The sequence below is a fragment of the Podarcis vaucheri genome (assembly GCF_965113315.1).
Source record: "Podarcis vaucheri genome assembly, chromosome: 7".
NCBI lineage: Eukaryota > Metazoa > Chordata > Lepidosauria > Squamata > Lacertidae > Podarcis > Podarcis vaucheri.
Window position 1 is genome coordinate 12,713,517 of NC_138765.1, and position 24,534 is coordinate 12,738,050.

The 24,534-nt window shown below is 46.1% G+C and overlaps 2 protein-coding genes across 5 annotated transcripts; both read left to right on the forward strand.

The window, feature by feature from the left end:
* The first annotated feature begins 5,717 nt into the window (after window positions 1-5,717).
* LOC309537750 (cornifelin homolog) lies at window positions 5,718-10,123 on the forward strand. Its single transcript, XM_082232749.1, has 3 exons — window positions 5,718-5,876; window positions 8,296-8,432; window positions 9,799-10,123. The coding sequence occupies exons 1-3, from the start codon at window positions 5,753-5,755 to the stop codon at window positions 9,886-9,888; spliced, it is 351 nt and encodes a 116-aa protein (XP_082088875.1). The 5' UTR covers window positions 5,718-5,752; the 3' UTR covers window positions 9,889-10,123.
* A 2,242-nt stretch (window positions 10,124-12,365) lies between these two features.
* RABAC1 (Rab acceptor 1) lies at window positions 12,366-22,727 on the forward strand. Of its 4 annotated transcripts, none has more exons than XM_082232743.1 (6): window positions 12,366-12,467; window positions 15,488-15,598; window positions 17,111-17,323; window positions 17,973-18,070; window positions 19,141-19,242; window positions 21,514-22,727. In XM_082232743.1, exons 2-6 carry the CDS (start codon window positions 15,519-15,521, stop codon window positions 21,600-21,602), a joined length of 582 nt encoding a protein of 193 aa, XP_082088869.1. In that variant the 5' UTR covers window positions 12,366-12,467; window positions 15,488-15,518; the 3' UTR covers window positions 21,603-22,727. The 4 variants fall into 4 exon arrangements, with proteins under 4 accessions (XP_082088869.1, XP_082088868.1, XP_082088870.1 ...); XM_082232742.1 differs by lacking the exon at window positions 12,366-12,467 and adding an exon at window positions 12,498-12,911; XM_082232744.1 differs by lacking the exon at window positions 12,366-12,467 and adding an exon at window positions 12,498-12,743.
* Window positions 22,728-24,534: the final 1,807 nt, after the last annotated feature.

Genomic DNA, 24,534 nt, shown 5'->3' on the forward strand with positions numbered 1-24,534 from the left:
TGCTTTATCCCAAAGCTGTGGAAACTTTTAAGATATTCTGTTTTCTTTTTGATTCTTGGTCGCTTCTCTCTTTTCTTCACTGCTCACGTCCCTCTGTAGCCCCCTAGACTCGTGCCGTGGACCCCCCATTTACACAATTTTCACCTGTTTCCCCCTTGGAATATCCTGGGCACCCCTAGGGGGCCATATGACTCCCAGTTGAGAAACACTGGTTTTAAATGATGGATATTCATATTATTAATATTAATTATTTATTTATACCCCGCCCTCCCCAGCCAAGGCCGGGCTCAGAGCGGCTTACAAGCAATAATAAAAACAAGATGAATGATTACAACTTAAAAAACAAAAATAAAATACAACATTAAAATAATGCAACATTAAAATATTAAAATGTAGCCTCATTGCAGGAGAAGGAAAAGAAAAAAGAAAATGGGGGGGGGGGGGAGGGAATCAAATTGGCTCCAAGCCAAAGGCCAGGCGGAACAACTCTGTCTTACAGGCCCTGCAGAAAGAAATCAGATCCTGCAGGGCCCTGGTCTCATGAGACAGAGCGTTCCACCAAGTTGGGGCCAGTGCTGAAAAGGCCCTGGCTCTGGTTGAAGCCAATCTAACTTCCTTAGGGCCTGGGACCACTAGGGTGTTGTTATTTATGGATAAACAGCCACCCAGCTGCACTGGGTGCAGTGAGATACAAAAGGATACTGGACAACACCCCAAGGTGGGTACAGCAGCTGAACTCCTTGAAAACTGGGTTTGAATTCCAGCTGAGCCATTGAAAAGGTTTGCCACCTCTTTTTCGGGCCCTGGTCCTACACAGTTAATGGCTGCCTGGCACACAAACTAAGGAGGCGAAATATTCCAATGCATGCCCGGAGAGAAAAGGTCACTGCTTTAATTTCTTTTGTGAAGCTAGTAACCCACCCAATGAATCACTGGGTGTGCCTTGCACAACCCCTCAGTTTTCGGTATCTGCAAAGGGGTGTGTGTAGCCTTCTTGACACGGTTGCAAACAGTGCCAGATTTACGTATAACCTAAACAAGCCCTATAGCTTAGGGCCCCACTCTCTTGGGGGCCCCAAAAAAAATTTAAAGGAAAAAAACTGGATGTACATTTCCAAAATATAAGATAGAAAACAAATGAAATAAAACCTACATACAGCAACAGTGTTTTGTTTTGTATTGTGTTAGGCTCCTATGATGTAACGGGCTACACCTGCTAACCTGCTCCCTAAAATATCACTGGTTTGCTCATTTCTATATATAGGATGCCTACATTCTGCATGTACAAATGGCTTTAGATATGTATTAGGTCCATAAATTACCATATAGTATATATTCAACACAAAAAAGCAGTGACAATTTGTTGTTGACAAAGGACAGCTGGACATATAAAGCTATTACTGTCAGTAGCTTAGGGCCTCATCAAACCTAAATACGGCCCTGTTTGCAAAAAAATAACGGCTGGGGGGGATTGTAAAGCACTATACATGCTAAAAGTATGCAGTAGAAGCTATTTTTTAAAAAAATAAAATGAATGTCGTGTAGACTAGCCCCTGAAAGAGAAATGCCAGGAGCACATACATTCATGTCTGCCTGTACCATGCAGAAGTCAGGAACTGCACTACAGTCCCAAGAAATCTAAACTGTGTTGAGAGCTGAAGCACAGATACTTTGAAGTAAGCTGCATTGAAATCAATGGGATTTACTTTCAAGTAAATGTTTTTAGGATTGGACTTTTAAGCTCATTGATTTCAGTGGCAGTTGAGCACAGTTAAGTGCTTAATTCTCATTGATTTCAACAGGACTTTCTCTCCCATAAAATCCGGTGGCACCTTGGAGGCTAACTAGTTTATTGTGGCCTGAGGTTTTTCCTCCTCTAAGGAGATACATCTTCATGAATCCACATCTCTTAAAATGAGGTTACCAGCAGAGCAATAATAATAATATTAAAAAAAGTCCAGCCAGAAACGCCACTATCCTTTTAACAGAGGTTTGACATGTAGAGATCAGCAACCATAGCTTTTAATAGCATGGAGTTAAATGTGATAAAACCTCTCTGTCAAAGACATAGCTGCATCGAGACCCTGCTCAAAATTTGGCAACCTTGTTTAAAATACAAAAACATCTGGCAAATATAAACGGATATGCTTTTTGGCAATTCTCGGAAGGTGTCAGTTGTGGGATGAAACTAACACAGGCTTTGTCCTTAACAGAAAACAAAAACAAAAAAAATGTACCCCAGGCCTGAGTATATCCTTTGTGCCAGGGCAAACTCTGGTGACGGTAAATAATTTAGACACATTTCCTTGCTTGGGACACCAGCCAACACTTTCTTTTAGAAAGGTAACTTGAAGAGATGCCCTAAGGGTTGCTGTATAAACTGCTGACTTACGTGCAGATTAAAAATGGAGTTCCGTGCCAGTCCTGTTGGGTATATTACTATTATATCCACAACTCCCACATAATTTTCTTGTTTTGGGCCCAGTCCCAAACAAAGCCGATCCGGCTCTCATGAAAGGGAAGTTCCGTTCTTTTATCAAAATTGCGTGGACAGAAACTCCTGATAATGGCTGGATTGTACACACTATAGTTCCACCCTTAAATTTCCTCTAGTGCCATTGGTCCCTTTTCATTTCAGATAAACCACACGTTATCTGACAGCGTAACATGTTCCCCAGGGCTAGAACTACCAAGGATATGCGCCACCTGTAGGCAAGATCATTGGTGTTAAATAGTGGGTAGACATATCAGACGACACAGCGATTCTTCAAAGCAGCTCTTTATTTGTAAGCTGGAACAGAACTGAACTGAAGGGTTCAGTCAGCCTGCTTATATAGAGCTCCAGTACAACGTAACTGTAACAACTTTCTGCAACTATCCAATCACTGAAAGTCACTTTCGATCCCTTATTTGCATATGTGGACCTGAACTATCCACAGTATCCCCCTGCTGGCCCAGGGTGATAACTTCAGTACATAACAATTGGAGACATGGCCACATTCATACCCAGGATTGAAAGCACTATGGTGCTTCTTTAAACAAACATGCCCCCCCCCAAGAATTCTGGGAGCTTTAATGCGTTAAAGGTGCTGAGAATTTTGAGGAGACCCCTATTCCTCTCACAGAGCAACAGCTATCAGAGTTCCCTGTGAAAAGGGATTAATTGTTAATCCAATCTGAAAACTGTAGCTCTGTGAGGGGAATGGGTCTCACCCAACGGCACGCTTAGCAAATTACAGCTCCCAGAATACTTTGGGTGACACCATGACTTTTTAGAGTGGCATCATAGTGCTTTAAATATATGGTTGAATGTGGCCATAGTCTTTTGGTTTATTTGCAAGCAGCCCATATTTATTATTATTTATTGGATTTGTTAGTGGCTTTTCTTACAAATTAACTCAGAAGGCCCATCCACACCATACATTTAAAACACTTTCATATCCCTTTAAACAATCAACAACTCCAAAAGACTTCTGGAAACTGTAGTTTGCTAAGAGTTGTTAGGACACACACACACACACACACACACACACACACACCCCTTCCACTCACAGAGCTATAATTTTCAGAGTGGTTTAGAAGGATTCTTTGGGGGATAAAAATATGTTTTAAATATATGGTGTGTACTCAGCGGTTCTATGTGAAAATCTGAAGGCATCCTCTGTTGACCCTGACCAATTTCCTCATCCTCAATCTCTTCCTTTCACAGACTTCAGCAAAGAGAGAGAGTGAGAGAGAGAGATTCTTTCGCAGAGCATATATATTTGCTATGAGGGTGTGAGCTTCTTGTCCTCTCAAGGCGTTTCCTGTATTGTTTGGAAATACTTCTTCCACTTTGTATCTGGGGCCTTGCCCAAAATGCTCACTCAGATTGTCTGGGAACAAGCTAGATTTCTGCCTAAAATGTCTCCGTGCAACCCTCAAGGAGAGCCGAGAAGCTAAGACCATCTCAACGTGGCTTCAAACAAGAGCAAAAAATGGGTGGTTGGGGCCTGTTTGAGCAGATGCGGTTGTAGGAACACAGCCCGAGGAGGTCATACAAGGATCTCCGCAAGAGATCGGCTATCTGAGCACGAGTCTACCTTGTTGCCATGCCAACAGGTCTCCATCTTCCTCCACCCTAGCAAGATGCCATGAGGCAAAGGGAGTTGTTTTGAGGGCCATTAAAGATAGCAGCAGGATAGAACCGAGCCACCACAATCCACAGGGCAAGGGTCCCTTTGACCAAATCCCACAAAAATGAGCAGGAGCTGTGCAGCAAGACAGGCTGCGTACACAATACCAGCTTAAAACACAGCTAGGTCGTACTTTTTCTCAATTTGGATCGGAGGTGGTTTCTTGGAGGGGGGCGTGCATCAAAAGGCAGCATTTCCTGAGGAACGACATGGTTTTACACCACTTTCCAAGTAGTGGGAGTGGGAGCCAACCGGATGCAGAGTAAACAGGAGTGTGTACGCAGCTGCGGTGCCTGGTTTGCATGTCATTTGAAAGCCATGGTTAAGTTGAACTATCGTTTAAAGACTAGGAAACAACACTGTAGCTGCTTCATTCTTCCCCCTGCCAGGTGCTAAGCGATGGTTTAGCTTAGTATTACATCAGAACCCCAGGTTTGGGATTTATGTCTCACTTTAAGCAAAACACAAGTTGTAACCATTGTTAAGTTGTGGGTGAACATATCAGACGACACAGCGATTCTTCAAACAGCTCTTGTTTATTCAGAGGCCAGAAGAAAACTGAACTGAAGGGTTCAGTCAGCCTGCTTATATAGAGCTCCAGTACAACGTTACTGTAACAACTTTCTAAAACTATCCAATCACTGAATGTCACTTTCGATCCTTCATTTGCATAACTATCTACAGTATCCCCCTGCTGGCCCAGGGTGAGAACTTCAGTACATGACAACCATGGTTTGTTCTTGGCCTACTGCTCATGGTTTGGGGGAAAACAAACCATGAGCCAGGGTTTGCATGTAATCCTAAACCAAACCATGGCTTAGCTCCACGCAGTGCAGTTAGCAGCAGGGAAGGAGTGAAACCGCCCCATACTTTACAAGGTTGCCTTCACATGTCTTCTAAAGGTTGTATAGTTACTTTTCTCCTTGGCTCGGGGGTCACATAGTTCCATACCCTCTCTAATGAAAATAGGGACGTCCTAAAGAAAAGCGATAGGGACACGGGTGGTGCTGTGGGTTAAACCACAGAGCCTAGGACTTACCGATCAGAAGGTTGGTGGTTCAAATCCCCGCAACGGAGTGAGCTCCCGTTGTTCGGTCCCAGCTCCTGCCCACCTAGCAGTTCGAAAGCATGTCAAGTGCAAGTAGATAAATAGGTATCATTCTGGCGGGAAGGTAAACGGTGTTTCTGTGCGCTGCTTTGGTTCACCAGAAGCGGCTTAGTCACGCTGGCCACATGACCCAGAAGCCGTCTCCGGACAAACACCAGCTCCCTTGGCCTATAGAGCGAGATGAGTGCCGCAACCCCAGAGTCGTCCGCGACTGGACCTAATGGTCAGGCGTACCTTTACCTTTAAAGAAAAGCGGGACATTTCAGGATCAAATCATAAACCTGGACTGCTTCTGTAAATCCGGGACTGTCCCTGGAAAACGGGGACACCCGGAGGGTCTGTGAGTGGGTTGGTTCCAAGGGCCCACCATTACCCAAAGCACATTAAATCCCACAGCTGGGACTTGGGTCTGATGCTGGGGAATAACAGGAGCTCTCCTGCCTCTCCTCTCCACTTTCCAGGAGCTGACATGGCCTATCAGACGGAGTTCATCATCGATGCCCAGCCACAAGCTGCTGGCGCCAGCTACACTTTGAGCAACCAAGGGGCCTGGAATACAGACCTGTGTGACTGCTGTTCCGATATGGGCATCTGTGAGTAATTGGGGTGTGTGCTGGCGGCTAGCAGTTCCTTTCTGCCACTCAAGTGGTAGGCTGTACATGAGAAGAAGGAAGGAGGGCTAATGAGCTGTCTGTCAGGCAATCAGAAGAGCCAGAAAACTCAAGATTTTGCCACTGATCGATCCACGGGGCTGCCCTTTCCCTGCCTGCCGTCCCTGGAAAGAGCAAGATTCTTGAACTCAAAAGTTAGCCAACCTAGAAGGGGCGAGGGATTGGTTGTTGCTAATACGTGTGGCTATTTTTATTACCGGCACTTGCAGCAAACCGTTACAGTGTGGAGTGATCTGGTACGGGGTCCCAGCCAGGCATGCCCTTTCCCTGGATACTCCATTACCCATTTCTCCCAAGGTCTGTTCCCCGCCCACTAGTCAAAAAGCATTCTGTTCCCACTGAGCATGTTCAGTCTGCACTGAGTTGTTCTTGGGGTTTTTGGCCCCCTCTCGCCCCCAAGGATTTTTCTATGTCCATGAAACTTGGTGTTCCTTCGAAACAGATGGCACCTCCCTCATGGGCAGTTTGTGCCTTTTTTATATTGTTACTTAAAACTGCTTGGGGCAGTGCAGGAATTAGGAATAGCATGGGCCCTGCCACCAGATCCAGCATCTAAATGTAATGGCGAGCGGCACTGGGGAGAAAACGAAAACACAGGGGAAGAAGTAATTAGGAAGAATGAGGTGAAGCATTAGGAAGAAACAGGCCGATGGAAGGAATCTTCTGCATTAGGCTTATGCAGGAAGCTTAGGCATTGGGAGACAGTGATGCGTAGTGGTCAGAGTGACAGACTGCAACTGGGGTATGGCAGCACAGGATGCAACTGCAACCTGCACTGTGCAAAGAAAGGGAGGCAAGCAAACCAACTTAGCCAGGGGTCAGCAAACTTTTTCAGCAGAAGACTGTGCCTCAGACCTTTGGGGGGGGGGCGGACTATATTTTGGAAAAAAAGAAATTAACAAATTCCTATGCCCCACAAATAACCCAGAGATGCATTTTAAATAAAAGGACACATTCTACTCATGTAGAAACATCCTGATGACCGGACCGTCCACAGGCCAGATTTAGAAGGCAATTGGGCCGCATCCGGCCCCCGGGCCTTAGTTTGCCTACCCATGAGCTTAGCTAACCCCTCCTCCTCCTTAACCTCACTGCTGCCACCAAGTGGGTGTTTTTTATTTTTATCTCGCTGGCTCCACCAAACAGCTTTTTAATTCTCTGGATTCAACTGGCCCAACCTACTAGTTAGCGTGGTATGGCAATTAGACATGTTTTGAATAACTAGCCCCCAGACCATTCCGCCTGCCCCCAAAACATTCATTTACCGTATTTTTCCATGTATAAGATGTCCCCATGTACAGTGGTGCCTCGCAAGATGAAATTAATTCGTTCCGTAAGTTTTTTCTTCTTGCGAGTTTTTCGTTTTGCGAAGCACGGTTTCCCATAGGAATGCATTGAAAATCAATCAATGCGTTCCTATGGAGACCGTCTGGGGACAGAGGGGAAGCGCCGCTCTGTCCCCTCTTTTGAAGCAAGGGGCGGAGAGAAGATCGCTTCTCCCCCTTGCCACCCCTTGGCTCAAAAGGGGTCCGGGGAGAGAGGGGAAGGCGCTGCGCCTTCCCCTCTGTCCCCAGAGCTTGTGGGGCTGGCAACGGGGAGAAGCGATCTTCTCCGCGCCGCCCCTTGCTTCAAAAGAGGTCCGGGGACAGCGGGAAGCGCAGCGCATCTTCCCCGCTGTCCCCGGACCTCTTTTGAAGCAAGGGGCGGCGCGGAGAAGATTGCTTCTCCCCGCCACCCCTTGCTTCAAAAGAGGTCCGGGGACAGCGAGGAAGACGCGCTGCGCTTCCCGCTGTCCCCGGAGCTTGCGGGGCAAGCTTCATTTTGTGAAACAAGCCCATAGGGAAATTCGTCTTGCGAAGCAACTCAAAAACGAAAAAACCTTTCGTTTTGCGAGTTTTTCGTCTCGTGAGGCATTCGTCTTGCGGGGCACCACTGTATAAGATGCCTCCTAATTTTTGAGCCCCAAATTAAGAAACAATTAATTGCAACATTCTGTGTATAAGACGACTCCCAATTTTAAACTTTAAAAATTTTGGGGGAAATATCGTCTTATACACAGAAAAATACAGTACTTAAAGTAATGCATGATTCTATGAAAGCGGAGGTGGTCATCCAAATTGGTGGCCTTCACCACCTCCTGCAATTGCGAGTTCCATAGTTTTAAGTCTGCTCCACCTTTTACATGACAGCCTCTTCGGACTATAATCTCTCCCCTTAACCTTCCTTTCTCCCAGCTAAACATATCCATATCCCCTATAGGACTTAGTTTCCAGAGCCCTCACTGGAAATCATTTGCCTTCCTCTGGACACATGCAGAATGCTTGTGTCTCCCTTCCTCCAGGTCTCTGTGGTACCTTCGTTCCGTGCATCCTTGCCTGCCGTGTGTCAGAGCAGGCAGGTGAGTGCTGCTGCCTCCCATACCTGCCTGGTACTATCGTTGCTCTGCGGACCAGTGTGCGCGAGAGATTCCACATTGAGGTGAGATGTGGGAAGTCAAATCAAGATGGGTGTGGGGAGAGGGGTTGGGGTGGTAGTTAAACTGATGGGCTGGCCGGGGTTGGGGTTGGGGTGGAGTTGCTGTTCTGCTCCAAAAGAAAAGCCCAATCTGTTTTAATGAATACCTTTTTATAGGTTCGAAATTATGCATGGGGGAGGAATCTGATTCAGCTCACGTTTAAAAGCAAACCCTCCCAATTTGCATTTTCTGACACAATGCACGAACCAAAACGCAGCCGTCCTTTGAAATTTGCACTTCTCTGAATGTTGCAACGCAGTTCAAGCAATGTGAACAAAAATGCAAATACTAGGGCAAGGTGTGCATTGAAATGCGTATATTACTGCAAAGGCCATACAAAAATGCATTATGTATGGGAACATATGTGTAAATTAGGCAAAACTGCATACAAACTATATTAAGAGAAATTTGCATCAACATGCTAATGAGTTTCATAGCAACTTAAAAAAACAAAAACCCTGCAAACTGATGTGGAAATGTGGAGAACTTAAGAGTGGGAAAATTTAAAAAATGAGATAAACCAAAATTGACAGATTTGCTCATCCTTACTCAAAGTATGTTGGTACATAACAAGCTAGTTATGTACCTGAAACCTAACAAGGAGGAAGACATAACAGGGGTGGATGGGCTGGGTAAAAGTAGTAAATCATCATCTACCCATTGCTGGTTTTCTTACCATGATTAGAGTTCCTTAGGGCTGCCCAACTTTTCAGCTGACCATTGGAAATCTGGCTTTTAGCAGCAGCTTGATGCGCAGGCACGATCAAGTGACAATGTTTTTCTTTTCCGTTAAAACCTTTATTTGCTGACTTCTGCATATTACGCCACTACTATATGCATGAGGACGTCCCATGCCATTTTATTCTAGTCATTTGGCAGTATTTGATGGCAGGGGTTAATAGGAAGGGAGGGCCTCTTCTGTGGTGGCCCCCTGTATTTGGAATACTCTCCCCAGAGAGGCCTGCCTGGCACCTAAGTTGTTTTCTCTTAACTGCCCTTTATTTTCCTGATGGATGTTGCTTTTGAATTGACTTTTATCATTGATTTGGAACTCATTGGGAAATTGAACCTTGCTCACAAGAACTGGAAACAATTGCATATTCAAAAGTAAAGTGCTCTTGCAAGTGCTATAATAATCAATGTGTGGGCCTTTGCTGAACCAGCTCTAAGGCTGATTTGCCTGAGTTTGGCTGAAATGAATCCCTAGATGGTTAGGAATTTCAGCCTCTGTCTCAGTTACAAGCCAGTTTTGTCTCTTGGGGGCTACACACAACTTCACTTGCCCCCGACCTTCCATTTTAACGCAGCCTCTTTGTTTCCGAAACCCAGGGCTCCATTTGTGAGGACTGGGTGGTCATGGCCTGCTGTCCATTCTGCGGCCTCTGTCAACTCGCCCGAGAGCTGAAAAACAAGAACTGAAGCAGAGGGGAAGCTGGCAGACATTCTTCACTCCTGCAGGGAGAACGAAGTAGCTGGATCAATGGCAGTGAGGGACGGAGGCCAGCTTCTGAACCCAGAAGCCTATCAACTGCAGAGCAAAAGACCTATTGTCTTTGCACAAGGAAAGAGGAAAAGATACGGCTCTCCTTTGTTCAGCCCCTGCGGTCATCCCACCTTGAAAATTGTGTCAAAATAAAATAATCATTGTCTCAAACTGCATGAGTTGGGCTGTCTTTGTTTTTTGGAAGAATGGGTTAAATCCGAATCAGTGTGATCCTCTGGCCCAATAGAAGACTTAGGGGTGCCAAGTGGTCAGCGGCTTAAGAAAAGGCAACCTGGCCTGCTCCTGTCTGTCTAATCAAGGACTCATATACAGTGGTACCTCGGGTTACATACGCTTCAGGTTACAGACTCCGCTAACCCAGAAATAGTACCTCGGGTTAAGAACTTTGCTCCAGGATGAGAACAGAAATCGTGCTCCGGCAGCATGGCGGCAGCAGGAGGTCCCATTAGCTAAAGTGGTGCTTCAGGTTAAGAACAGTTTCAGGTTAAGAACAGACCTCCGGAACGAATTAAGTGCTTCACCCGAGGTACCACTGTACAGAAATCAGCCCATGAAGCTTTTTTTATGGCATGGAGGGAAACTTCTGGGAGTGGCAGAAGTTCTCAGGTTCAATCCTTGACAGCCAGAGTTGAAAGGGTTAGGGCTAAGGTGATGGGAAAGACCTCTCCAAGAGCAGACCTACTGAGCTAAACCAGAAGAACAGATAGTTTGGCCTGATAGAAGGAAGCTTCCTTTGATCAGCTTTGAGGATTGAACTCAACCAAGTGCAAGCACTTGTGAAACACAGACAATTGCACATTCCGTGCCTGCTTAGCCGTGCAGCCAGTTTCTTCCCTATCCTCTGCTGCTTCACCTCTGGTGATCATAGGCGCCTCAGGGCAAGGACTACCAACAAGGATGGAGCTAAATAAATAAATGATTATCTCAATTGAGTACAAAGGAACTTAATGCTATAAATTAACAGGCCCAACTGAACCATCCCATATTACCTTCTGAGACAGCGTAATCCTGTGTTCGTATACTTGGAAGTAAGTCCATTGGCGTTCAGCTGGGCCGAGGTAACGTGCATAAGAGCAGAACCTCTTTGTTTATCACCACTGTATTTTCATGTGTCTTACAGCCGCAATATGAGGTCAGGGTGCCCTAAAAGGTGCTTAAAATATTCTATAAATAAAATAACAGATAAACAGATAAGGTTTGCAAAGCTGAAGGAAGATTAACTACCCCATTAAAAACAAAGGGTTGGTCAGATAAGCAAGAAAAAAATCTAGTCCTTTATCCTCGATCCACCAACAATTAATACAAATGCATGTGTGCAACCATAGCTGCAAGAATGTTATTTGCCCCAAAGTGGAAGGATGAAGAGGTCACGAAGAAAGAAGATTGGATACGGAAACTTAATGGAGTTTGCAGAAATGGTGAAAGTTACCGGAAGAATAAGAAATCAAGATAATAAACTTTTTAGAAAGGAATGGAAGTGGTCTATTGAGTATTTACAAACAAACTGTAAACAGACCAAGACATTGGTAGGATTATTGTGAAAACCTGCAATTATAGATATATATAGATATATAATGTTGATGCTGCTGCTGTTGTTGAATTTGCATACTGTCCTTCATCTGAAGATCATAGGGCAGTTCAAAACATAAAAATATATGAGAGAGATTGATTAAAAGAGTAAGTTAAGGCAATCTGGAGTATGCAGGAAAGGACAAAATAAATGTAAGGAACCGCAGAAAGAGGGGGAAGGGAGTCAAAACTGAAAATGTTAAAACTTGGTTAAATAATTGTTGTAAATTATTATTGTTATAAATGAAAAATATATATATATTTTTAAAAGTAATACAAACTAGGACAAAATGAAATACTTATACTGCAGAAAGCACGAAAATATCAGATACTACAGTATTCTTATAGATCCGGTTGACTGCATAAACAAGAAAGCCACTATTACCCGGGCGGGGGTGGGTGGGGGTGGGGGTGCGCGCGCGCCAGCCAGCCTGGGGGTTGTAGTCCAGCAATACCACAGAATTGCCCAACCCCTTGCAATGCAGGAATCTATCAGAAGGCCTACAGGTTCCTTAGCAAATGAGAAAAAGGTGAGAGGTGCGCCAGCCAGAAAACAGGAACCAGCCACGCACACTTAAAAGACGCTCTATTGCATCCTTTGCCACCCCGGTGTCCCACTTTAGAGATTTTGGACTACAACTCCCATCAGCCTCAGCATGCAGCCATGCTGGCTAGGGCTGATGGGAGTTGCAGTCCAAGAATAGGCGGGCGGGCGGCAAAGGCTGCTTTGTTACGCCCATGCGGGGAAGGTGGCACTTCCGCACTCTCCTTCGCCCTCATTCGCTACGGGAGCTTCAAGCACGTGAAGACTACATTTCCCAGCATGCTCCCCGCCGCCTGCTAACGTAAACGCGCGTTCCTCCCCCTGCCACGAAGCCACACTCTGCTTCCTGCGCGGAGCTGGACCGGATTCCGAAGGAGGCAGGTGAGTGAACCGGGGTTCGGCTGTTGCCAGGGGCAACCCTGGATGCAGGGGGAGTCTTGGTCGCAGAGCATCCTCTGGGCCGCTCTCAGGCGGAGGCGCCTGGAAGGGGCCTTTAAGCAATTTTTTTTTGCTGAGCCTGTAGCTTCCCTGCCCGGCTTGCAAGTCAGCCAAAAGCTGCTGAAATGTGTGAGACACACCCTGCGCTATCAGGGCTTTAGCGAGGGAAGGCCTCGTCATCAAGTTGTGCTCAGGGGATTAGGTGCCCACCCTGAGCCGGTAGTAAACCAAACTGGACACTGCTCCTATCTTCTCTCCTTAAACCTTGCATCTTGGCTAATAAGGAGGTGGACTTCGGTAATATGGCGCCCTGAGCGAGGACAAAATTTGACGCTCCCCCTCCCCAATATTTCTTTTTTACCCATATGTTTACCCATATAAATATAGGTATTGTTATTATTATATTATTATAATATTATAATACGCGGGTGGCGCTGTGGGTTAAAGCCTCAGCGCCTAGGGCTTGCCGATCGAAAGGTCGGCGGTTCGAATCCCCGCGGCGGGGTGCGCTCCCGCTGCTCGGTCCCAGCGCCTGCCAACCTAGCAGTTCGAAAGCACCCCCGGGTGCAAGTAGATAAATAGGTACCGCTTACCAGCGGGAAGGTAAACGGCGTTCCGTGTGCTGCGCTGGCTCGCCAGATGCAGCTTTGTCACGCTGGCCACGTGACCCGGAAGTGTCTCCGGACAGCGCTGGCCCCCGGCCTATAGAGTGAGATGGGCGCACAAACCCCAGAGTTTGTCAAGACTGGCCCGTTCGGGCAGGGGTACCTTTACCTTTACCTAGCTGGGGAAACTCAGCCAGATGGGTGGGGTATAAATAATAAATTATTATTATTAGGCTTCCTCTTGGCTCTGCACCCTGTGCAGGAGAACTGCCCGAACTGCCCTAAATCCAGTGCTGACTGCCTTATGTTCAGCCAGACCATTGGGGTCCATCTAGCATAGTATTATTGCCAGTATCGGTTCTGGCAGCTGCTTTCCGGGATTTTCAGGCAGGGGGGTCATTCCCAGCCCTGCATGAAGATGCTGGCGATTGAAGCTAGAATCATAGAATTGTAGAGTTGGAAGGAACCTATCACAGTCATATGGCAGAACAGCCCTTACTGTCAGAAAGCTCCTCCCGATGTTTTGTTGTAATCTCCCTTCTTATAACTTGAATTGGTTCAGGTCCTATCCTCTGGAGCAGGAGAGAACAAGCTTGCTCCATCTTCCAAGAGATATTCCATAAGCTAGGTGCTTATATATCAGGTGCCTTGGGCCAGCTCTGCTGCTAGATTTTGAAAACCGGTTTCCCACCCCAACACTTTACACCAGAGACCATTATATCATCATAATAATAATTTATTATTTTTTCCCCAGCCACTCTGGGACAGCTTCCAACAGAATATTAAAAACATGATAAAACATCAAACGCTAAAAACTTCCCTAAACACAGTGTACCTTAAAAGCATAATTAACCAATTAGTTATTTAATTATGTTGTCAGTAATATCACTGACAATATCTGATATCACCCTCCTGTTGTGACTCTTCTAATCCAACCAGTCTACTGTTCTGGATCTGCTTGGCACTTTTTTTGTGCTAGCTGGCTCCTCTGTACAGGATATATTTGTTTACAGAGCTGTGGGTGGATTTTATAAGGCACTTGCTGGCTAAGTAAGAACTGCAAATTTGCCTCCCGAAAAGTAAAACTGGTCAGATTCTGCTGCTGAGTGCTTTTATTTGGAATTTGCGCGGGAGAACGAAGGGTGCAGAAACAGGCAAACAAGATGTCTGGAACCATCACCTTGGTGCCTAGATAATTGTTGGGTTACCAGCCGAAAACAAAGTACAAGGGACAGCTATGATTTGTAAAATTTCCGGTGGCTAATGCTCCTTGTACTGGGGAGTAGGATTTAGAGGGGCTACATGCAAGTGAAATAACCAATTAGGAATGATGTATGTATCCCACAATTCCTCACAAGCTCAGAATATCATCTTTCTCTTCTTTTTTTTGGCTTTATAAATGTTCTTCATGCACTGTCTAACCAAATTACTGAAATCAGAGGGGCTACTGATTTTAAGATTTCCAGGAGTCACTGGGAAGAACTTCCACACTCTGCATAGTCACCCCCCATTTGGTAGCTAGTAGAAGCTGAATAAGTTAAAGAAATTGAGAAGAAATCCTGCAATATTGTTAACTTCCATGATTTTATCCAGGACTCAGAATTCCTCTTGTTTTAGAATTTGGGTTAGCTCTGCAGAAAAGCTTGTGGGCAGTTTTTTTGCTTTTGAATACAAGCAACCCTGCCATGTAGCAAAACAGCAGGTGTATTTTTGTCCAGGATGCTGTGCCTCTTTTCTATACTTTCGCTGGAGTACATACCCCACAAAGAAGGCTCTCCAGAACACCCACCCCTCACTTTCAGGAAAGTGCCCTTCTTCTGAGCAAGGCATCCCTTCAATCTCACCCACAATGCCTTGATCATCTCAGAGGCCGTCTGCACTGTCAACTCTTTGCCACTCTGGCAGCAAATATTTGTTTAAAGCTAACTTCTGAAGGCTTAATGTTTTTGAGTAACAGTTGCCGGAAGCCACAGGAGCAGCGGGTTCCCAGGTCCTGCTTTTCAGGTTTCCCACAGACATCTGGTTGGCCACTGTGAGAACAGGGTGCTGGACTAAATGGGCCATATGTGCTCATATGTGATTCTTAAACAAATCAGATGTGAAATTGCTGATCTTCTTAACAGACACATGTAACATGTCCCTAAGATCAGCCTCCACACTTGAGGACTGGAAAGAAGCCAAAGGAGCATCATTAAATTTTATTTTGCCTGTTTATAATGTGTGAAGTGCCCCTTAGATTCTACATCCTAAACCAGCAATGGTCTTCTTTCCTAGCTTTCTCTGGACAGCACTCTGATCTCCACACCAACTTCTGAGTGTTACGCCTGACTCTCTCCCTCTCCTCCCATCTCTCTGTAGCGCTGCCTTCTCTGTAATCGACCGAAGCGCAATGGCAAGCAAAACAGGACCCGAGCATCTCTTCAACCCTGCCACTGAAATGGAGACAGCAGGGACCGTGTTGGGCACAAAGTAAGGAGCTGGGAGGGGGTGGGGAGCCCCTGAAATGGGATGGAGCATTATAGCTTAAAGATTGGGGTGAGGAACTGGCGGCCCACAGCCCAAATCCTGCCCAGTCGTTTGGACAGGCCCTGCAGCCTCTCCTAGGCCTTGCCTCTCCTTGGGGTGGCCCAAAGAGGACCACGGCAGCAGCAGCACCTTCTGAAATGGCTAAAGCAGGAGGTAGGCCGAGCAGGGCAAGCATTGGAGAAGTGGCGGGTTCCCAATGAGCTTGTTGTGACAGCTGCTCAGCTGAGCGGGGCGGAGAGATAAGTCTTCCTCACGTTCCCCGTCTCCTCCTGCCCACCAAATTGGAAACAGCTGAGCAGTGGCAAAGAGGAGGCTGTGTTTGTGTTTTCTGCTGTACGTAAGGGTCATGTGTACATGAGGGTGTGCGGTGGCCTCCCCATTAGGGCTGGGTGATATATTGATATGTCATTGGAACATTGCGAGCTGCAGCTACGCACCCTTTGGACACACCCACTGCCTGCATCTGGCTCCTTGGAAAGTTGGCTCCAAAGGAATGTAGCCCTTGTCTTGAGAGCAGATTCTCCCATCCCTGCTCCAGCAAATAAGGCTGCTGGCTCAGTCCTGGGCCTCTTCTTTTGGAGTTTGTTTGGGGAGGGCATGTGGGCTGAGATAGGGCTGAGACCCTATCTGCCCGCGCTCTGTCTCGCCAGGAGTGGTGCATGCTCTAGTTATCTCTTGCTTGGACTACTGCAATGCGCTCTATGTGGGGCTACCTTTGAAGGTGACCCGGAAACTACAACTAATCCAGAATGCGGCAGCTAGACTGGTGACTGGGAGCGGCCGTCGAGACTACACCAGTCTTCAAAGTGTTGCTGCTGACCTTTAAAGCCCTAAATGGACTTGGCCCAGTATACCTGAAGGAGCGTCTCCACCCCCATTGTTCTGCCTGGACACTGAGGTCCAGCACTGAGGGCCTTCTGGCAGTTCCCTTGCTGCGAGAAGCCAAGTTACAGGGAACCAGGCAGAGGGCCTTTTCGGTAGTGGCACCCACCCTGTGGAACGCCCTGCCCTCAGATGTCATGGAAATAAACAACTACCAGACTTTTAGAAGGCATCTGAAGGCAGCCCTGTTTAGAAAAGCTTTTAATGTTTAACAGACTCTTGTATTTTAATATTTTGTTGGAAGCCGCCCCAGATGGGTGGGGTAATAATAATAATAATTCATTACTTATATCCCGCCCATCTGGCTGGGTTTCCCCAGCCACTCTGGGCGGCTTCCAACCGAATATTAAAAACAATACAGCATCAAACATTAAAAACTTCCCTAAACAGGGCCATCTTCAGTTGTCTTTTAAAAGTAAAATAATTGCTTATTGTCTTGACATCTGCTGGGAGGGTGTTGTTGTTGTTGTTGTTGTTGTTGTTGTTGTTATTATTATTATGTGGCTCTTGTGACTTGCTCCTCTTCTCACTCCCTGTTCTCCTGGCCTCCCCTCCCCTCCCCTTCTTCCCCAGGATCAACATCCCAGCTCTCCTGCCCCAAGGACCCGCCAAGGAGTGGCTGGATCAGCGCCGGGCCACCATCCGGCCCTGGGCCAACTTCATCGACCAGCGGCGCTTTGGGAAGCCTCGGAACTTCGGGGAGCTCTGCAAGCGGCTGGTGCGCAACGTGGAATATTTTCAGAGCAACTACGTCTTTGTCTTTCTGGGACTCATCGTCTATTGCCTGTGAGTGGGGTTTTGAGGGCATGGGAAGGAAGCCTCCTAACTATGAGGGTGTCACTGAGCAGCCTTTTGTTCCACAGCTGGGATAAGCCACAGAAGCTGGTCTCAGGGGAAGGCTGCTTTAGGCATAAGATGTGGAAATATCCCTTCTGACAGAGCAATTTTTTGTTTGTTTGTGATGATACTGAGGTGTCATTGGAAGAAAGAATGGAGAGAGCAGCGAAGAAGTTGCATGTTTGCCCTTAAGCAGTAAATTGTATGTTGATGACATACAAATAGAGATAGACAAATAGTCAAAGTTAGCATATAAGACAGGAGGTTTCAGGTTAGCATTTTTCCTTTTTTTGGTGGGGAGTGCATTCAGTCGAGAACATTTATTTCACTTTTCAAGGGAGCATTTAGACATTCAGTTCTGCCACCTGCGATATGAAACAGTAGCTCTCAGAGGCAGACAAATTATAAGGAGGATCTGCAAGCAGGTTGGCTTTAGCTCTTATGCAGAATTTTGCTGCTTAAGGGTCACATGTGTAATGTCCCAAAGCCAGGAACCCTTTTATGATTATTACTGTGATTTGGGGAGAGGTTTGGATTGATGATCCGTGATCTTTCTTGACGCTTCTAACCCCCTGGCCTTCTCTCTCTGCCCTGGCAGCATCACGTCTCCAATGCTCCTGATTGCGCTTGCTGTCTTTTTCGGAGCCTGTTACATCATTTACCTGAAGACCCAGCAGTCACAACTTGTTGTCTTTGGTACGTAGAGGGAGGCTGGCATTGACGAGCTGTGTGTAATAGGGAAAATTCATATCAGTGCAATTGATTGCGTGCTGATTACATAACCACCACGATCACTGAAGCCATAACATTGCCCGTTTTCTTCTATATTTCTCTAAAGCCACCCACTAACCTTGTTTTCCAGTGGCTTATGGCATAAAACAATGACATACAGTCGAAACATAATATTGTAAAATAAAGTACAAAACCTGCAGCATAGGACAAGATAAAAGCAGTGTTTCAGAACGCTAAAAACACAGATTTCTGAAAAGCCTGGGAAATGAAAGTGTCTTCACCTGATGCCAGAATAACCATAAGGTAGACATTCCCACAGCTGGGGGGCCACCACTGCAAGACCCTGTCTCTGGTAGCCACCCGTTTCACTTGATTTAGCAGGTGTACCTGGAGCAGGGCGTCTGAAAAGGATCTCCCAGGTTAGACTCACAGAATTGTTGAGTTGGAAGGGAGCACGAGGGTCATCCAGTCCAACCCCCCTGCAATACACAATCACCCACAACCCCAAGATTAAGTCTCTACCTACTGAGCTATCCCAGCATAGGACTCGGGTAGGTATATTGGGGAGAAGGCGATCTTTACCGGTTGCTGGAAATCTCAAGCAGGAGGAGTGTTACTGTGCTCATGTTATGAAAAGGGAGAGGGCAGATCTTGGCCATGTGATTCGAGCACCCCGGCCCCTTACATGGGCGACACTCCTTGAAACTCTCTCATGCCTTGAAGCATCTTTGAAGGTTGCAGCTCCCAGAGTAGCCACCAGGTGGCGGTGCATCAATAAGAATGATGCAGATCACTGGCGAATGCCCTTTTCTTGCTAGGCTTCAACCCTGTAGTTTGTAGCTAGAGTAGACCATAGAGTGCTTGGCGTCTTGTGTTCATTTGCAGTAATCAGGCAAAACTCTACTGTTGGGCCGGTGGTCAATTTACACAGGCAACCGGGGCTTCCAGCTTTGTCTCGAAAGGCCCTGAGAGTTAGAGTGTGAGCCCCAGGTATTCCTGCCCCCTGTATTCTCACCCAACCTCTTTTTCTTTAGGGCGGGAGCTCAGCACAGCCCACCAATACGGCCTGGCTGGGGGCGTTTCCTTCCCATTCTTCTGGCTGGCGGGAGCCGGCTCTGCTGTCTTCTGGGTACTGGGTAAGTGAACAGTCACATTCCAGCTGTGAGACACAAACCACCTTCCATTTCTGGATAATAAAATAGAAGGGGTGTGTGTCTTCTCTTGTTTCCTGGAAATCTGGGAGACAGTCCACAGCTTGCACAAACAGCAAATTGTAAAAAGTGTTCCAGTGGAGTTACCCGGGAGGAGAGCTTTTCCTCCTGCACTGCTCATAACTGCATGTGCCACAATGCATCCCGTACTCTCTTTAAAATGCATGTCCTGCAGGAAGAAGAGCTAAACTCTGCGATATGCATAACTTAGGTAAATGTGGTTGCATTACGTAATAGACTCTTAGTTTGCATAATTTATTCTGCTTTTGCTAGTCAGGAGTTGCTGTGTATAATAATAATAATAATAATAATAATAATAATAATAATAATAATTTATTATTTATACCCTGCCCATTTGGCTGGGTTTCCCCAAGCCACTCTGGGCAGCTCCCAAGAGATTAAAAGCACAATAAAACCTCAAACATTAAAAACTTCCCTAAACAGGGCTGCCTTCAGAAAATAATAATAATAATAATAATTTATTTATTTATACTCTGCCCATCTTCCAACAAAAGCAGCTTCCAAAAAAAGATAAAAAATACATTAAAACAGATGTCTTCTAAAAGTCAGATCATTGTTTATTTCTTTGACATCTGAGGGGAAGGTGTTCCACAGGGAGGGCACCACTACTGAGAAGGCCCTCTGTCTGGTTCCCTGTAGCTTCACTTCTCACAGTGAGGGAACTGCCAGAAGGCCCTCAGAGCTGAACCTCAGTGTCCGGGCTGAATGATGGGGGTGGAGACACTCCTTCACGTATACTGGGCCAAGGCCATTTAGGGCTTTAGAGATCAGCACCAACACTTTGAATTGTGCTCAGAAACGTACTGGGAGCCAATATAGTCTTTCAGGACTGGTGTTATGTGGTCTCGACGGCCACTCCCAGTCATTAGTCTAGCTGCCACAGGGCACTAGTGCCTTGTTCTAGAAATCTGTTCAGCGCCCTGTTTGACTTAGATGTGATAGTCCTTACTGGAAGCTTGTTTTTAAGAAGTGCAGCCTGAGATTCTCAGGATGCCGGATGTGTGCATTACCTGCACCTACAAGTTGCAGAATACACGAAGCCTTGGTTATTGGCCGTCTGCTTCTCAGCTGACACTCATATTTTGCAAGGTCTGCATTTTGATCATATTCATGGCCTTCTGCTTACTGTTGCCCCTCCCAACCCTGCTCAAATTTAGTCCACAGCCTTGCACAGTTCAGCTTCACTTGCTGCACCATTATTTGTGACCTTCCACTAGTTCAGGGGCCCTGGCATGTGACCCCGATCCTTTTTCTTTTTTCTTTTTGCATTGTGGAGCAGATCATGGGATGAGGATGAAAAAGGAGCAGGAGCTGTGTGGTTTTCTCTTGAGAAAGAGGTGTATACCTAATTAATGTGTAAAACTAATTCACCTTATGTTCTCCAGGCAAGAGGACAGTAAAAAGAAATTAAATGGAGGGATCTGCCCCTGTTAATATTCCTGGTCAGAAAGTGTAGTTCTGTGGGCTGTGGGCTCACCTAAACCATCAGAGCAATGAATGAATGAATGAATGAATGATGATGATGATGATGATGATGATGATATATATATATATATATGAAGGGAATAGAGTACTGTAAGTTTGCGTACCACATTCTGCCTGAGTCAGTTCTTGCAAAAAACAAAACTATACCGTGGGAAGAGAATTCCCACCTTGCAGAAAATCTGCTTCTGCGAACTATTTCCATTTTCTGACAGCATCTCATGCAAGTCCTGTGCTACCCTTGCCATTTTCAGTGCCATTTGCACAGGAAAAAGGCTTATTTGAGTTAAGCCTACTATATGAACAGTATTTGAAAAGAAAACTGTATTGATGAGAATAGTCCTGACATAATGGGTGAGTGGTGGTATTATGTTGTTCCGTTGTATTTTTGCATTCTATTAGAAGCTGCCCAGAGTGGCTGTGGCAACCCAGTCAGATGTGTGGGGTACAAAATAATAATAATATAATAATAATAATTAATAATAATAATTCCAGGTGGGCATTCCAGGTCTTCCATCCCACTCTGTTGTGACTCCTTATCTACTTTGGCTCCTTTCTCTCCCTCTCCACAAGCCCAAGGTGCCCTTAGGAGCTGCAGCGGAGACAGAGAGCGTGTCAGAGTCCCATCACTGTGGAAAGAGAACTAACCTGACCTTTTTGCTTTCTCCCTGTCTGGTCTGTCACCCCCTGCAGGTGCCACGTTGGTAGTTATTGGTTCACATGCCGCCTTCCATGAATTGGAATGTGCCGAAACCGATGAGCTGCAGATGGAGCCTGTGTGAATGGCCTGGGGCAGCCCTTCGCCCCCTGTATCGCTGTTACCGTGTCCTGTGTAAATACCGCTGCTGCTTCGTTCCATTGCCATGTGCCATGTCCTTCCTTCCTTCCCCAAGAGACTGGCTTTGAGGCTCTCTCCAGATCTTAGAAACCCTTGATCCTCTCCCTACTTTTTGGGGGTGCCGGTTGCCTCCCACCCCTCGTCTCCCCATTCCTTGGAAACCCCCCCTGCCCTGAATTCCCAATGACCTCGCCCTTGGATTTCCCCATCTCGGGCACGTGATAAGGCTGTGTCCAGCACTCTCTGCCTTTGTGAGATTATTTAACTCCGGTTACACTTCACCCAGTAGCCGGGCCTTGGAGGCCTTCCAGAACAGCTTTTAGTTCAGCCTCCTTTTATCTTCTGCCGGTAACATTAAAGGAGCAGAAGTGTTAATTGGAATGTCCTCCAAGCGCTTACTCTGCTCTGCCCAAGAGGTCACAGGGACACACGGTGTGTGTTGATACACGACAGCTCCTTCGTTTTCTCAAGGTCGCTGGTTGGTTTGAGGCCAGCCGTCAGCAGGCCGTCGGAAATGCGAGCAGAGAGGCCTCTTGTCGTCGCTGCTCGGAGCCGACAGTGGATAAACCACCAAAAAAAAAAAAATCAAAACTCCAGAGTCTACAGTCAGGGCAAAAAATCCCACACTCCACAACCTAATTCCGTACACGTAGCACCATGAATCATCCAGATTCTCCACATTTTTGAGTGCTTTGGTCTGGCAGATCAGTCAGAATAATTCATTTGGTTTGATTGTGGCCCTGACGTGGCCAAAGATAATTTAAAATGCATGTGAGCTGCCCTGTCCTTTTTTGCCCCCTAGCGCCTGATAGCACAGTATGCAACATTATTGCAAAGTTTTACAAAGTCTCTGTATGTATTTGCATCCTGTTTTAACCCCCAGCGACTAATGGAATAGCAACACCCTTTCTTAATGTTACAGGTTCTCTGCAATTGTAACTCCTCCCTCCCCGCCCCCCGCCCCCGCAGCAATTATTCATCCATTTGGAAATTGCAAGGGCTCTTAATACTATGCTATTTACAAGTGATTCATATTCTGGGAGCACTTAATAAATTCCAGGTTAAGATGTACTGTTAATTCTGTTCATTTCAGCCCGGCTTCTCCAGAATTTCGCGTTGGAGCTGGTCCCGGGGGTGGGGTGGGGGGTGTCTCTCTAGGTCACAGAGACGAGGGAGCAAATTTGCTTTCTGTTGCTCCAGAGCAGCCTTGGGCAACCGGGTGCCCTCCACATGTTGATGGACTACAATTCCCAACTCAGGTGGGAGTCGTAGCCCAGCAAAATCTGGAGGGCAGCAGGTTGCCCAAAGCTGCCCCAAAGCAACGAGTTTAAATTGCAAGGGGATTTCACCTGAGCCAGTGGTACATGCTCTCCAGTTTCTGTTTCAGTACCAGACTGAATTGGAAGGTGGTGATGACAACTTTTTCATTAGACATTTTCAACGCAAGGCTACATGTTGTAGCAGCATATCAACTCCATCTTTAGTGGGTTGGACTCAATGTCTTTTAAGGTCCTTTCCAATTATCCGATTCTCATGTCACAATGGAACTTACTTACTGAAGTTGAGTGGCAGTAAATTCAGGATGGACAAAAACACAATCTGCTTCACGCAGTATATAACTACGGAACTCACTGCCACAAGATGTGGCGATGGCCCTCACTTCCAATGACTTTTAAAGGGGAATGGAGTAGTTAACAGAGGAGGGGGAGTCTGCATTCATACATGCTAATGGTAACATCAGTTTTCCAAGTGCCTTCTACACACAAGAAGGAAGCATCCGCAGGCTTGCAGAAACCCTAGGTTTGCAGCAGAGCAAAAGCAAATCTTTAGGCAGATGAAGGTGATGGACTACATGGAATTGGCAGAAATGACTGGCAGAATCCGAGACCAGGGAGAAGAGTCGGTGAAAGAAGACTGGAAGAAATTCAAAGACTACTTACAGAAACATTGTAAAATTAATGAATGTTAGAAGGATGTTGGATAGAAACTAAGCGGTTTCCAGCTGTAATGCTTTAAGAGATATGGGGGGAAAAAGAGGTTTTACAAATGGGTAAAAGTTTAATGGTAAGGATTTGCTGAACTAACAAATCGAACTGGAATACAAAGAAGGGAGGTATGAGGAGATCTGAGGAAATAAGTGTATGGAAGTTACGTTATTGAAAATTAATGTGTGTTTTTAACTGTTTTTTATTTTGTATGTTTATTTTTTTTTCTTATATCTTAAAAACTTTTAATAAATATCTTTTTTAAAAAAGAGCAAAAGCAAATCTTTCGAGGGGAAACAAAAACCTAAGCAGCTCGCAAAGCAAGCATGCTCAGTGCTGACACTGGGATGGCGAGATGAAATTGAGCATCCTGGCTGGGATAGAGTGACTTGTTGGCTGGAACCTTGAGCAGGAACACTCAGTGCTGCAACACTTTGTTGCAGGACTCTCTTGCCACCTGCCAGTTAGCCATAGTACTGAAATAGAAACGGACATGTTCAGAAGCCATTGAATACCAGTTGCTACAGCCATGCAACAGGAAGGAAGGACTCTTGCTATCACACCTTGCATTTTGGGATTCCTAGGACCATGTAGCTCAGGGGTAGGCAACCTAAGGCCCGTGGGCTGGATGCGGCCCAATCGCTTTCTCATTCCGGCCCGCGGACAGTCTGGGAATCAGTGTGCTTTTACATGAGTAGAATGTGTGCTTTTATTTAAAATGCAGCTCTGGGTTATTTGTGGGGCATGGGAATTTGTTCATTCCCCCCCCAAAAAAAATATATATATAGTCCGGCCCACCATATGGTCTGAGGGACGGTGGGCCAGCCCACAGCTGAAAAAGGTTGCTGACCCCTGATCTAGCTGGAAGCAGGAGGGTGAATTGAGTGGACC